The 15,787-nt window shown below is 35.2% G+C and overlaps 1 protein-coding gene across 1 annotated transcript in view; it reads right to left on the bottom strand.

Moving 5' to 3' along the window:
• Positions 1 to 3,861: 3,861 nt before the first annotated feature.
• The window catches only part of LOC100370799 (cysteine and histidine-rich domain-containing protein 1-like), a 29,065-nt gene continuing 17,139 nt past the window's right edge, over positions 3,862 to 15,787 (bottom strand). The window contains exons 6-10 of the mRNA XM_002733451.3: positions 14,940 to 15,007; positions 12,964 to 13,034; positions 10,711 to 10,833; positions 6,664 to 6,826; positions 3,862 to 4,218 (exon numbers count right to left, since the gene is read on the bottom strand). Coding sequence (XP_002733497.1) covers positions 4,096 to 4,218; positions 6,664 to 6,826; positions 10,711 to 10,833; positions 12,964 to 13,034; positions 14,940 to 15,007 — 548 coding nt within the window. The 3' untranslated portion in view covers positions 3,862 to 4,095. The remainder of the gene's footprint in view (positions 4,219 to 6,663; positions 6,827 to 10,710; positions 10,834 to 12,963; positions 13,035 to 14,939; positions 15,008 to 15,787) is intronic.

Consider the following 15,787-nt stretch of genomic DNA (forward strand, 5'->3'; position numbering starts at 1 on the left):
GAGCTACATTGTTAGTTCATGATAAATCACAATTCATTTGCATGGTATCAAACAATATGGAACACGTTCTCATCCATCATATAGTATTGGATGTTATGAAATTTACAACTTTTTTTTCCACTGCATCTAGTCATTTAAATATTGAGAAGATTGACAATATTTAGGAAAATATGCACTTTTTAGATGGGAGATTTTTTTTTAATTAAAACCGAAGTTGGTTATTATGAATTGACAATGATGTCGGTGGACAAGCATTGGTGGTATGAATAAAACAAATTGAGTTCTTTTGCGTGAAATAGAAATTGAACAAGACATGAATGTCACAGTCCCAGTTATTTGATTATAAAGTAGTACAAGGAACATCTGCAAACAGGTGAATGAATATGTAATCTATGTGGGTACAACTCATTATAGTGAATTCCCATAATCTAGTTTTGTACTGACAACTAAAAACTTCCACTGACCCATGTTCAGAATCTCAGAGTACACAAGTGCAACAAAAGTATTTGCCATACATGTTTAATAGCTCAAGAAACTGCATTCATTATTCTGAGTGAACCTTGATATACACGACTTCTTTGTTAATTCAGGTCTTAGTGTATTACCAGGACCTGGGTTTGTTTCAAAATCATCACTGGGCATCAGAATCATGTTCATGTGTCAAATACAATTTGTTATTAACACAGTAAGGTTTATTATTTAAAATGTATTCATTGTACATTGAACAACATCTGTTAATTGTTAAACAATCGTAGAAGCTATGTTTTCAGAGCAAGTACATGTAATTTTAGGAGGGTGTGGTCATTATTGCCAAAGAACATCTACTCATGCCAGGGTGTTATACCAAATACGACACAAAATCCTATAAAAATTGTGTGGGAGACTGTTTGATGGTGAATGTCTGTTCATGACATTTTTTTATCTCAATATGATCAAATTTTACGTACAAACTAACAGACAAAAATGGCAAGAAGAGGGACAAGGAATGTTGCTTTAAAGGCATTCTTTGTACAAATTCTTTATTAACTTCAATCTAATATACATATAAAACATCACTTATACATCCACATTAAAGAAAAGGAAAATATTAGTTTGTTTAAAAGTCACAGATTTAAACAGTAACCACAGCAATAGATTTGTAAATAATATATTAAATTCTAAAATGTTTGCAAGATTTAATTTATTCACAAATCCTTCCATTGAAAATGCTCTCATGTCACTTAGTATCTAATCTGATTGTGGTATTTCAACAACTGATGGACAATTCCAAAAAATTCAAATTGGCTTAAAGTCAAAGACTTGGAAAAGTTCAATTTTGGCATTCAGTTGGCCTGGACCAAGTGTTAAAAAATAATTAATGACATTCAAAGCCTATAAAAATTCCAAATTTACTACAATGAAATTTGTGTTTGGACACTGTATCAGTTATGAGACTACCTGTTCAATACTATCATGATAATATACATGTCAAGTAAATTGGACAAATTACCAATGCAGGAATTTTCAAGTATGAACACCGAAAGACATTTGCATCAAAAGTCTACTGAAAGTGAATTATTATCTACTCTATTTTTTTGCAAAACGTGGTGCCTTTGTACAACAATGATATGTCTAACCAGCAAGTTTGAAAGCTACGAGTCAAACGGACATGTATTTAGAGATAAATTGCAGATATGAATGTAACCTCTTTAAACATAGCATAAACAACACACATAAAAATCTAAATTTTCCCAGTTTATTTGACATTCAGTTGAGATAAGCTTTACCGAATATGTTCATAAACTTATAAAAATAATTTGAATTCGATCATGGTTGAAATATCTTATTGAATGAATGTATCAAGTATTCAAGGTAGCATTCAATGTTTAGTCTCCCCCAAAAAAGTGGCTAAAACAAGCTACCAGCATTGACTTGAACTTAAGAAATTCCACGGGGAGACCACTAAGATAATTTCAATATGTAACCCTTGAAAAGACAAATGAGTAAATAGGAATAACAAAAACTAAGGGAATAAATATCTATTATTTTCTGAAACAAAAAAACAACAACCTGGGGATGTCCTGAGAACCCACCGGGGAGGGTGGGTGGGTGGGGTTATGTGGGGGGCCTGCATTTTATTTTAGGCTGTACCTTTGGCAAATTTCTGTAAACCTATTTTTACCAACACATTGTACAAGTTTATTAATAAATTCAAATTATATATGGTCTGTGGATCACTTCCTGGCTGCCTAATTCACATCACATCTGGTCTGTGGATCACTTCCTGGCTGCCCAATTCAAATCAGATCTGGTCTGTGAAGCACTTCCAGGCTGCCTAATTCAAATCAAATCTGGTCTGTGAAGCACTTCCAGGCTGCCTAATTCAAATCACATCTGGTCTGGTCTGGTCTGTGAAGCACTTCCTGGCTGCCTAATTCAAATCACATCTGGTCTGGTCTGTGAAGCACTTCCAGGCTGCCTAATTCAAATCACATCTGGTCTGTGAAGCACTTCCAGGCTGCCTAATTCAAATCACATCTGGTCTGGTCTGTGATGCACTTCCTGGCTGCCTAATTCAAATCACATCTGGTCTGTGAAGCACTTCCTGGCTGCCTAATTCAAATCACATCTGATCTGTGGATCACTTCCTCACTGCCTGATTTAAATCACATCTGGTCTGGTCTGAAGCACTTCCTGGCTGCCTAATTCAAATCACATCTGGTCTGTGGAGCACTTCCTCACTGCCTGATTTAAATCACATCTGGTCTGGTCTGTGAAGCACTTCCTCACTGCCTGATTTAAATCACATCTGGTCTGGTCTGTGAAGCACTTCCTGGCTGCCTAATTCAAATCACATCTGGTCTGTGGAGCACTTCCTCACTGCCTGATTTAAATCACATCTGGTCTGGTCTGTGAAGCACTTCCTGGCTGCCTAATTCAAATCACATCTGGTCTGGTCTGTGAAGCACTTCCTGGCTGCCTAATTCAAATCACATCTGGTCTGTGAAGCACTTCCAGGCTGCCTAATTCAAATCACATCTGGTCTGGTTTGTAAAGCACTTCCTGGCTGCCTAATTCAAATCACATCTGGTCTGGTCTGTGAAGCACTTCCTGGCTGTCTAATTCAAATCACATTTGGTCTGTGGATCACTTCCTGGCTGCCTAATTCAAATCAGATCTGGTCTGGTCTGGTCTGTGAAGCACTTCCTGGCTGCCTAATTAAAATCACATCTGGTCTGGTCTGGTCTGTGAAGCACTTCCTGGCTGCCTAATTCAAATCACATCTGATCTGTGGATCACTTCCTCACTGCCTGATTTAAATCACATCTGGTCTGTGAAACACTACCTCGCTGTCTAGTTCAAAGTAACAAGTAAATTGACATACAAACATTTACCAAGATGATTAGAAATAGAACATCAAGAGTATCTCTACTGAAATGATGCATGATTAATGGTAAACACTGATATAAACAAATTAGTATGGAAAATCAACCTTAAATTGGAGTTTAAAAACTGAGACCATGTTTTCATGTAAGCAGTGTTATATTATTGCTGCGTTTTTTTAGTAATAATCAATGGTCTTTACATACTAAGTACTGCTATATTACATTTTGTACCTCAACAGAAATAAAGCTTTTCACTGTTCAAGTTGTACAATATTTAAAATCAAGCAGAACCCACCTTCCTACCTACGTGAAATGAATTCAAACTATGGAGCATAAAATAAGTAATAAATGTTTAGGACTTTCCACTATAGTCAGGGGTAGAAAACAAACAGTGCAGTGCAGTGCAGTGCAGTGCAGTGCATCAAACTATATAAAGTTCTCCAGTATGAAAGCTTAATTATGTATAAACCTTCTGAAGAAATTGAAACATGTAAACTTGGATAAGAAAGTTATTTCTATTTTGTTCAATAAAATGTGCAGCACACTGCAATCTTGGGGAGTCATGACCAATAACAGAATATCATAGTCACATGATTATGGAATTCATGCTAAGATGGATAGTAAACCCCTTCCCATCTTAGTTTATATAAAAACAGTGATGTATTTACACTATTTCAAATCACAGCCATTGATATTTTCGATATACTGATATTGATATCCTGTAGTTAAGTTAATTTTTATTGTTCTCAGGTTTGTGATTTATTTGTTTCCATGAGACAACTTCTGATTTCCTGAGTTTGACTTCCACTTTGGTCCCAAGCATGGTGACTGTGCTTTGCTTTGGGTCTATTACCTAGACAATTGAAACATAGTAGAAATCATTCTTTCTTCCATTCATTAGTATAGCAAATTATAGTTACACATGACTAGCCCTGTATATTTAAGGGTGGGAAGATCATAGCATAGGGTTATAAGTTATAACTTGCAAAGCAAATGTCTTAACCACTACACTATGAAGTTTCCCAATAAACATTATATACCGTACTTATCCGGGTAAGAGCCCATGCCCAGGCAAACGCTGAATGATAACTTTCACCGTGATTGATAATCGTCTAGTCTGATAAGAAAGCAATGTCATGATTAGACCTTTATGATGAAATACTAGTAGTGATGTCATTCTTAGCCAATCAGTAAAGCAGAATGCATAAAGGTCAAAGATGATTGCCAGACTGTAAACAAAAGCATAGTGTGCCATCGCAGCAGAGCGACCCCATTTTTCTCGTCTCTTTATTGTGATTAGACATGAATGAAAAGTTCCAAGCTTACAGACGAACTTCGGGGAGAAGTTGTAGGGATTTTGTTCGACGGCTACAGTGACGCCGACTTGGACTTTGAGGGTTTTGAGTTTGACGAAGATGGCAATGAACATACAAATAAAGATCTGAGAAGTTTTTTCAAACAGCTAATATAATTTTTACTATGTAAATTATTATTGATCTTGTATGACAGTTGATTAGTAATTTGTCGAGACCAGAAATCATTTTACACAGTTTAACCCCTGACATTTTAATTCATTTTGAGTTCACGCTTATTGGGCGAGTTTGTCGGCGGGAAAATCCTAATTCAAATGATTCCTCACTGTTGATTTTTATTATTTCTGGTTTATTTGTATTATAAGCAATACATTATTTTTGTTTTACTTCTAATGTTGCATATTGTTCATTTATTTCTGTTGCATGTTTTCATTTGCTGTTCTATTCCCTGCCCAGTTTGATCTGCATGTTGTCAATTTTCGTGAATTTTCAGATTTTTTTGCCGTGGAAAATCTGGCAAACGCCCACCCTATTTTTTGGCAATTTTCAGGACCCTGGGCACATTCCCGGATAAATACGGTACATGTAAACTTTAAAAAAAACACACACCAAAAACACAATTTTAAGTAGATCAACACTAAAATCTATACAGGCGAACTATACCTACAGATTAACCATATACATGTAAGTTTAATAAGTGATTGGCTGAATATTATTTGAGTTATCGCACAGACAAATAAAAGATAAAATGACGAATGACTGACATTTTGCCACTACAATACAGATCATTAACCCAGTTTCCTCTGTCTGTTTCTCAGTTTTGCTACTGAAAATAGATGCCAGTACATTTGCTATAAGATTCGTCTGCACTCTGAAATTAGATGTGAGTAAATTATTTATTCACACATCCTTAATTATTTATGTAAGTTATGTACTGAAAGTCATTGCCATCGCCAATGGAGTCTCACAAATATTGTCTGGACAAAATTGAATCCTTTGATACATTTATTGAAGGAATATGCATGTGTATACATGAGCAAAATGATTAACATTGGCAGTTCGTTTTTTATTTTAATGTCTGTCAAGTATTCAAAAAATCTATATTATGCCATATGGGGGGTTCCCGTTCCCGTTTCCCGTTTCTGTTCACTGCAAGTCCAGCCAAAATAGAAAGTTGCTTAATGTGTTTTGATGCCATTGAATGATAATTTACTCAAACCACACAACAATCACAACACTGATACAACAATCACAACACAGCTACAGTAATTGAACATTGATTTACTGTGTCATAGAAAATGCAACATCTACAGCAAACAAAAATAAAACAACAAAAAACACCTTCATGATTCTGTTGCATTAGAATCACCCGTCAGTTGACAAATATGAGAATGTAATTTATTAATTATTCACTTTGGTTTCTCAAAGCCTTAAGGTCAAGATATGCAAACATATAGTGGGCAGAACAGGAATTGTATAGCAATAGTATTGTCTATTTTTGGTAGCGAAGCGGAGCAAAAGATGGAGGAAGCTAGGGTAATAGATCCTGTGACATTATTGATGAATGCCAGGTTGAACTTGTATCTCAGCACTCAGAATTGGGTGTTAGTCGTTGACTAGAGTTGGATCATTTAGCTCTTCAGTATAGCATCCACCAGCTATAATATGTAAGTTTCATGAGAACAAGTCATTGGTACTTTTTCTGAGTTATCTATCATCAGCTGAACACCAGGTAGCCCAACATAAAAGGGGTTTATTATGAAAGGTAATAAGGTGAGTCTGTTCTAACATACTACATTGAAAAATAGGATCATGCAGGATTGCTGAGCACTACAACATCCCTTCAGCTTGGCATAAACAAAAGGCAAAACTGGTCCATAAATAATCACAACATACATTGGAGAAATAACTATGAAAAAAACTAAATTTCACTATAAGAAAAAAATTTACTAAATTAGCAAAAAATATTTCTTGAAATGACTTACCCCATAAAGTTCTATCTCTTCCTGAAAATGATTCTCCTCTTTACCAAATACTATACTGATGAATACAGAGGTCTGATTGGCTTCAACATATGTTAGTTGTGGACAGGCAACTTTAGCAAATACGGATATAAAAACAAAGTTTCCAGTTTGGTGCCAATCATATCTGAAAAAGAAAATAAATAATTATTTTTATTTGATGTACTTTAGATCATCTTAAATATTAGCTTCAGGTTATTACAAAACTTATGCCATGCATTGTATGCAGTCAGGGTGCCTTTTCGTCAGAAATTTGTATTGCCGGTAATGAACCTAGACAAACATGGACAAACATGGATCTACTTGGTATCCAGGTATTAAAGTTGGAAAACAACTGGAATCTAGAATTAACATCTTGCATGATGTGCACATTTTGTGTCATCCTGTATTATTTGTGAACAAGGTTCAGGGCTCGAAATTAGCGGTGGTCTTGCGTCCAGAGACCACCCAATTCTCGTTTTGGACCACGAAATTTAATTCTCAGTGGTCCATTTGGACCACCACTTTGACATTCGCAAAATAAATCATTTGTGTTCGATCACAGTTTCCGGGAATAAAAAACACAACTAAAATAGACTTGTTAAAACGGTTTCACATTCCCCGGTGACAACGCGTATTCAAGACTGTAGACACAGTGCGTCAGCCATGAAACTGACACATTTAAATATTTAATCATATGCAGTGACGATTCACGATGTATTTAAATATATAATGAGATGCAGTGACGTTTGTTTTATGATTCGCTGAAACAGTTTCATGAGAACCGAAGGATGGTGGCCTAGCAACCACTGCACACCATGGAATCAACTGAACTTGAAACAAAAACTTATGCTAATGACATGGCCATGTGGTTGTTGATCAGGGCAAAGACGAAGCATGTGTTTGTGATCGTCTGCTCGTTTCTTTGACATTTAAATTTGTTATTATGAGTGGGTTATTCAAGTTCGGTTTTACTAGAGCTGGGACAGCATCCAGACAAGACCAACAGGATCGTACTGAACAAGGTGTCGAATCAGATATCAGCTCAAAGGAGGCAAATGATCGTGATCTTGACGCTGTAAGTGAAACTCAAACCACTAGTGAAATTCTACTTACCGGGGATGCGTCAGCAACACCCCCGGGAAAGAAGAAAAAAGTTGTGAAGAAATTTGTTCCTATTTGGAAAACTGGGCGACCATGGCTTATTTTTGATAATGGAAATAACGTTATGTTCTGTCAATGGTGCCGGGATTTTGGCCGAGATAACATTGAACATGCTTTTCGCCGGGGAAGCAGTAACTTTCATCTGTCACATCGCACGAGAAAAGTGAACCACATAAGAAGGCAAGTGGTGCGTATGCGGTAAATAATCTGTCAGCGAGTGAAAATGCCCCATTAGAACAAAGTATAATCAATGCAGAAACGGAGCAAGTGTCTAAATTAGAAAAACTATTCCGCATTTGTTATTATTTAGCAGTTGCTGAACGACCTTTTACCGATTTTGCCGGACTTTGTGAATTACAAGAATTAAATGGAGTGGATCTTGGGGTTGCCTACAAAAACGACAAACAGGCGTCTACTTTTATTCACTATATTTCAGAAGTCCACAGAGAAGAACTGAAACGTGTGATTAATAACGAGATATTTTCTATTTTAATTGACTCTGCCACAGATGTGGCAACTATTGACGAGGAAATAATGTATCTACGCGTGTTTGACGATTGAAGACCACAACAAAATATTTCTCTTTGCAAGCACTGGAGCGTGCTGATAGTAAAGGAATTTTAACGTCAATAGACGCGGCTTTTGACAAAGAGTTTCAAATAGACGCACAGACCTGGAAAGAAAAACTTGTGGGCTTCGGTGCAGACGGGGCTGCCGTCAATTTTGGTCAGAGGCAGGGTGTTAGTGCGAAATTACGTGCGGATATCCCTCATCTTGTATCAGTCCATTGTGTAGCCCACAGATTGGAACTGGCTATTAAACACGCACTTAAACAATGTAAATATTGCAAAGAAATTGAGGATTTTCTCGTAAATATTTTCAAGTTTTATAAGAACTCGCCATTAAATTGGTCAAATTTACAGTTAGCTGGAGAAACCACGAATGTGAAAGTATACAAACCTTCTAACGTCCTGGGCACAAGATGGATTGGTCACCATGAACGTGCAATTATAAATATTACTAAGAACTATTCAGCTATGTTCACTCACCTCGACCAGGTTACGATCACAGGGCAGTCAAGTGATGCAAAAAATAAAGCAAAGGGATTTTGCAGAAAATTACAGTCTTACAGATTTATTAAATCTCTTTATGTGATGATGTATTATCACGTTTGTCATTAATGTTTCAAAAGAATGACAGTTCAGTTGAAACAGTGGATACTTGTTTTCAAGCTGCACTAAGCAACTTAAGGGAGCTGCGAGAAAACCCTGGGCCACGGGAAATGGAATTTAATAATCATATCACAATTGACAATGATGATATAAAGTTTTTGGATGTAACATGTAGAGCTGAACGAGGTGGAACACTAACTCAGCAAGAATATGATAAAATGGTGAACAGAGATAAGATGACATTAATACAAAACACTATTGATCAACTGGAAGTTAGGTTTACATCTTTCAGTGACAACCAGGTGTTAAATGGCTGCAAAGTAATTAATCAGAGAAATTGGCCCATTGATAACGTTGGTGATCTCCTGGAGTATGGCCAAATAGAAATACAGCAACTCACAACACATTTCCAGGATTTGCTCATTAGGCGGAATTGTAAAATAAATGATATCCCATAGAAATGGAGGCAACTGAAACTGATTCTCAGAGACACTGCAATAACACAGCCACATTTAACTTACCTAGACTTCTGGCAGAGACTTCTTAGACACATACCAGAAGAGTTTGTTAATATACTCACCCTTGTGAAGATTGTGCTTCTTATTCCAATTCACACTAGTGAGTGTGAGCGAGGGTTTTCAATAATGGGTAAAATTAAAACTGACTGGAGATCCAGTCTCACAACAGAAAAACTGAATGAACTATTAAGAATAAAACTGTTAGGGCAACCATTGCATAAATTTAACCCACAACCTGCTATTGTGACTTGGTGGAATGCAGGTAGGCGTACACGAAGACCAGATATTAGGCCATATGGACCACGTGCACAAAATGAAAGTGATACTGACACTGATTTGTAACATTACATTTTTACTTAATAAATGACATACCCCAAAGTATTGACTCATTTTATTAATGTTATACTGGACCACATACATCCTGGTTTGGACCACCAAAAAATAGGGGTGGTGGTCCATATGGATCACCAGATTTAAAAGTTAATTTCGAGCCCTGAGGTTACATTTTTGAACAATCACTCTGCCTGCATTATTAAAGTAGGTATATGCCATGTTAAATGCATAATAATGCATTTATTTGCTGTGGGTCAATAGCTCTACTTGTGTTGATCAATGGTATATTAAATGTACATGAAATTTAATGACAGCCATAGAGTACTGTCCATGTTGACGCCGCAATAAAACCATTGTGCAAATAAAAGACTAAAAAGCATGCAATGTCCTGTGAAACTAGACTCCTAACCAAGGTCAATAGATTGTACATTTATTAAATACCCACCACAGTAAATATTGAGACTTAATTACTCGCAATAAAGCCCATTCACCTGATTGTTCTTGGACGGTCACGCTAAAATGCAGCCTTTCGCAATATTACTTATAATGGACAAGGTTGGTATCACATGATCAACATGACGTTACGTTGTTGTCATTAAGGAATGCGATTAGGGATTCCCCAAGAACACTTGCGGCGTCAACATGGACAGTATTCTATGGCTGTCACCATAGCACTACTGTGTCGACAATACCATACATTATGTACATTTAATATACCATCAGATCGACACAAGCAGAGCTATGTCCCACACCTAGCATTTACTCATTTTGTACAACAATTGGTATTGCATGCATTATACAATCATGGCAAACAATAATATGAAAAAAAATTTTTCATGATTTACCGACACAATGTTTTTTTAAAATCCTTTTTAATCCACAGGTGTTTACCATTGCTACAACCAGCTTGTTGCAGAAAATTATCAAAGTCGCTTGTTTTCCGCTGACAACAAGACCAATATTTCATCCTGGAACAAAAACAAAATGACAAATTTCAATATAATTACTAATCAAAGAAAGCTTAGAAAGAACTCCCGTGTGCTGAGAGTATTGGAGACACATTAAAAATTAATTCAAAATTACTTGAACTTGAAATGTTGATGGAAACGCAGAAAATTTATTATGCAAATAAGGTAACGAACAGATTTAAGTGTCAAACTAATAAGGTCTGCACAATGTACCAAGTTTCATTGAAAGGTGATTAGAACCAAAAAACTATTAATTATTATGCTAATTAGAGAATTAATATGAACAGATTTTAACCCAAAATTAATCAGGCTGTCTATTGTCCTAGACCATTTATGTACCAAGTTTTATTGAAATGTGATGATCAATACTTGAGATATACAGTATTAATTAATTATGTTAATTAGGTGATTAAGAAGCATAAATATTTACCAAAAACGAATATGGTGTATAGTTCTAGGTTCATTGAAATGTGACAGGTACTCTTGAAAAGTTTCGTTAAAATCCAATGAGTGGTTTTTAGACATCAGTGCAACAGCCATAGAACAGCAGCAAAAAATTAACTAATTATGCAAATTAGGTAATTAATAGGCACAATTATTTATCCCAAAATTAATCAGGTCTCTGCGTAGTCCTAGAATATCTATGTCGCAAGTCTCATTGAAATGTGATGATAAGTACTTGAGATATCAGGTGAAAAGCTGAAAATTAACTAATTATGCTAATAAGGTGATTAATATGCACAAATATTTACCCAAAACTAATTAGGTCTCTGCACAGTCCTCAAGTAACTATGTACCAAGTTTCATTGAAACCTGATCATTATTACTTGAAATATCAACCCCTGAAAATTAATTAATTATGCAAATTAGGTAATTAATATGTACTGATATTACCCTAAAAACTATCAGGTCTGTGCAGTGTCATATAACATCTATGTACTAAGTTTTATTGAAATATTATGATTAGTACTTGAGATATCAGTGGAAAAGCCGAAAATTGATTAATCATTATGTAAATTAGGTAATTAATAATATTAACAGATTTTTACCCCAAACTAATCAAATCTGCGCATTAGTTCAGAGCATCCATGTGCCAAGTTTCATTGAAATCCAATGAGTGGTTCTTCAAAAATCAGTGGAACAGTCATAAAACAGCTTAAAATCAGTTAATTATCATGCAAATTAGGTAATTAATATTCATAGATTTTTACCCAAAACTAATCAAACCTGCATATTGGTTCAGAACATCCATGTGCCAAGTTTCATCAAAATCCAATGAGTGGTTCTTCAAATATCAGTGGACCAGTCATGGAACAGCTTGAAATCAGTTAATTATCATTCAAATTAGGTAATTAATATTCATAGATTTTTACCCAAAACTAATCAAATCTGCGCACTAGTTCAGAGCATCCATGTGCCAAGTTTCATCAAAATCCAATGAGTGGTTCTTCAAATATCAGTGGACCAGTCATGGAACAGCTTGAAATCAGTTAATTATCATTCAAATTAGGTAATTAATATTCATAGATTTTTACCCAAAACTAATCAAATCTGCGCACTAGTTCAGAGCATACATGTGCCAAGTTTCATCAAAATCCAATGAGTGGTTCTTCAGATATCAGTGGAACAGTCTTGGAACAGCTAAAAATCAGCTAATTATCATGCAAATTAGGTAATTAATATTCATAGATTTTTACCAAAACCAAATCAGCTCTGCGCATTATCCCAGAGCATCTATGTACCAAGTTTCACCAAAATTTGATTAGTGGTTCTTGAGATAACGGTGGAACAAAAAAAGTGACATACATACATACATACATACATACAGACAGACAGACAGACAGACAGACAGACAGACAGACAGACAGACAGACAGACAGACAGACAGACAGACAGACAGACAGACAGACAGACAGACAGACAGACAGACAGACAGACAGACAGACATACAGACATACAGACAGACAGACAGACAGACAGACAGACAGACAGACAGACATACAGACAGACAGGGTAACTGCAAAGACTCCCTTTTGTGCTTCGCACACGGGAGTCAAAAAGTAAGACAATGGTAACAAAAAGGCTTGAATTTATTTGGAAAACTAATCAGTATGAGTGAGCGTAACCTACCCTTCATGGAAAACCGGAACACCAGGATGATGAACACAGGAATTAAAATTACTACTTTCATCTTGATATGGCTGAAAAAATAAAATAATACAAGCCATGCATGGTACAGTCCCTGTTAGTTATCGAATTTAAGATATATAGTTTTGTTTATAATGATTGACATCTGGCTTATTTTGCTGACTGGAAAATGCGCTAATTTAAAACCCATTGAATATGCTTGTAAACCAGCGAAATTTCAATCCAGTGAAAATTAGTCATTTTACAGTAGTCAAACGAGAACTTGTCCATATTGAGAGATACTGCTCTGAAATTAATTAAAACAAAATCAGCCATTTTGAACACATCTATATATCTATAACAATGTATAATGAATATATAAAATTTTAAGATAATCAGTCAAAGTATGGCAGTGATATGGCACTAGAACTGCATTCATTAAAACGAAATGGCCACCAGACGGCCATTTTAAATTAGATCTAAAAAACAAAATGACGTGCATCAAGGTCCCATAATGTCCAATGTATGTACCAAGTTTGAACAAAATACATCTGTAAATGGCCGAGAAATGTTTGATATTTGATGATTTTTTCAGCAAAAAAATTGATGTGCATATGTATAATATAATGTATGATGTACGTGTGATGTTTGAATGTAATTGGTCCAGGCATGTCTACGATACAGGCCCGGACGCACACAAGAACACATAAACACACTGATGCACTAAGGTCAATCCATAAGTTCCCATTTTCGGACTGCGTCCAAACAGGAACGAAAAAAGTTTAACTGATCAGAAAGCTAATTTTATCGATAAAGTAAATCAAAGAAAGCTTAGAAAGAACTCCCATATGCTGAGAGTATTGGAGACACATTAAAACTATTTCAAAATTTAAGATTTGCATTTCAAACGAGAAGCTTAGCAACTAATATTTGTCTGCAATTTGCAATGCACAACATGAAAAAAATGTGATTTACATTTATTAAAATGTATAATACATACAGAAAATACATGGATTTTTCATCCATGGTTTTTAGTCTAATTAATTAGAGCACCTCTGTGATGAATTCAATATAAATCTGATTTTTTAAGACATCGAGAATAGGCTACATGTAATAATAGATAAACAATATGCATGTTTAACTAATTAGTAAATATGTAGTTGAAAATTGGCTAATTATGCAAATTAATTAAAAACAAATCAGGTCTGTGCATTGTCCTAGAACATGTACTAGGATTCATTGAAATGGGATAATTAGTACTTGCGATATCAGTGTAAAAGCTGAAAATTATGCAAATTAGTTGAATAATATGCACACATTTTACCCAAAATTAATCAGGTAAAAATTAATAATGCATTATTCCAGAAAATCTATGTACCAAGTGTCATTGAAAATAATGAAGTGATAGTACATGAAATATCAAAAACTGAAATTTTATTAATTATGCAATATAGGTAATAATATTTCACACATCTGTCTGCATTGTCCTATGTATCTATGTAAATTTCATTGAAATGTGATAATTAGTACCGGAGATATCAGTGGAAAAACTGAAAATTGATTAATCATTATGCAAATTAGGTTAATTATATGAATGGATTTTTACCCAAAACTAATTAAATCTGTGCATTGGTCCAGAGCATCTATATGCCAAGTTTAATCAAAGTCAATGAATGACTCTTTAGATATCAGTGGAACAGTCATGGAACAGTCATGGAACAGGTAAAAATTAGCTTATTATCATGCAAATTAGATAATTAATATGCATGGTTTCAATCGAAACTTAATCAAATCTGCGCATTAGCCTAAAGCATCTATGCACCAAATATCATTAAAAACCAACATACAGTTCTTGAGATACATGTATCAGTGAAACAAACGAACAGACGGACACATACATGCATACAAAAAGACAGACTAACTGCAAAGACTCCCATTGTGTGCTTCGCACATGGGAGTCAAAAACCAAAAATACATACCTGGCCACAGCCGCCATTTTTACATATAGTTCCTACTTTGACTGCCGCTGTGCCTACTTCACCTACATCTGAAAATAAATGTACAGTAATATTCATAAAACATGCAGATTATCTCCCCTAAATGCAAACAAATCTGCTTTTTGATCAGACACAATCTTGTAAGTAGCTTTTCATTGTAGTATAAGTAGCTGTATGTGTACATCAATGACATCAAAAGATCACCTTGAGATAACAGTTGTCACTATAGATGATATATTTCTTTACTTTGAAGTTAAAATGCTAAGAAACAAGTCATTGTCAATGACACGTCCCCGTTCCTTTCATATTTGAGTGACATATACATTCAAAGTAGATCATGACCGAAATGCACCTGCATATGTACAACACATTGTACTAAATCTGAACAAAATCCATCCATGCATGACTGAAATCCGGTTCCGGAATTGTGAAAATACGTGATTTTGATGCATTTTCGGCCTTAAAATGGTCATCATTCAGCTATTGTTAAGCAGATCATGAAACAAATGCACATATCTATTTGTGACATGATGTACCATGTGTGTGTGAAGTTTGAACTTGATCAATCCAAGCATGTCTCAGATACGGATCCAGTTGGCCATTTCAAACCCGATCCAAAAAAAAATCAAAGAAAGCTTAGAAAGAACTCCCATGTGCTGAGAGTATTGGAGACACATTAAATATAATTCGAAATTACTTAGCTGAAAACTAATTATGCAAATCAGAAAATTAATATGACCAGATTTGAGTGTAAAACTAATGAGGTCTGCGCAATGTAACAGAAAATCTATGTCTCCAAGTTTAATTGAAATGTGATTAGAACCAAAAAA

This window comes from Saccoglossus kowalevskii, chromosome 11, assembly GCF_978046115.1.
Source record: "Saccoglossus kowalevskii chromosome 11, keSacKowa6.1, whole genome shotgun sequence".
Taxonomy (NCBI): domain Eukaryota; kingdom Metazoa; phylum Hemichordata; class Enteropneusta; family Harrimaniidae; genus Saccoglossus; species Saccoglossus kowalevskii.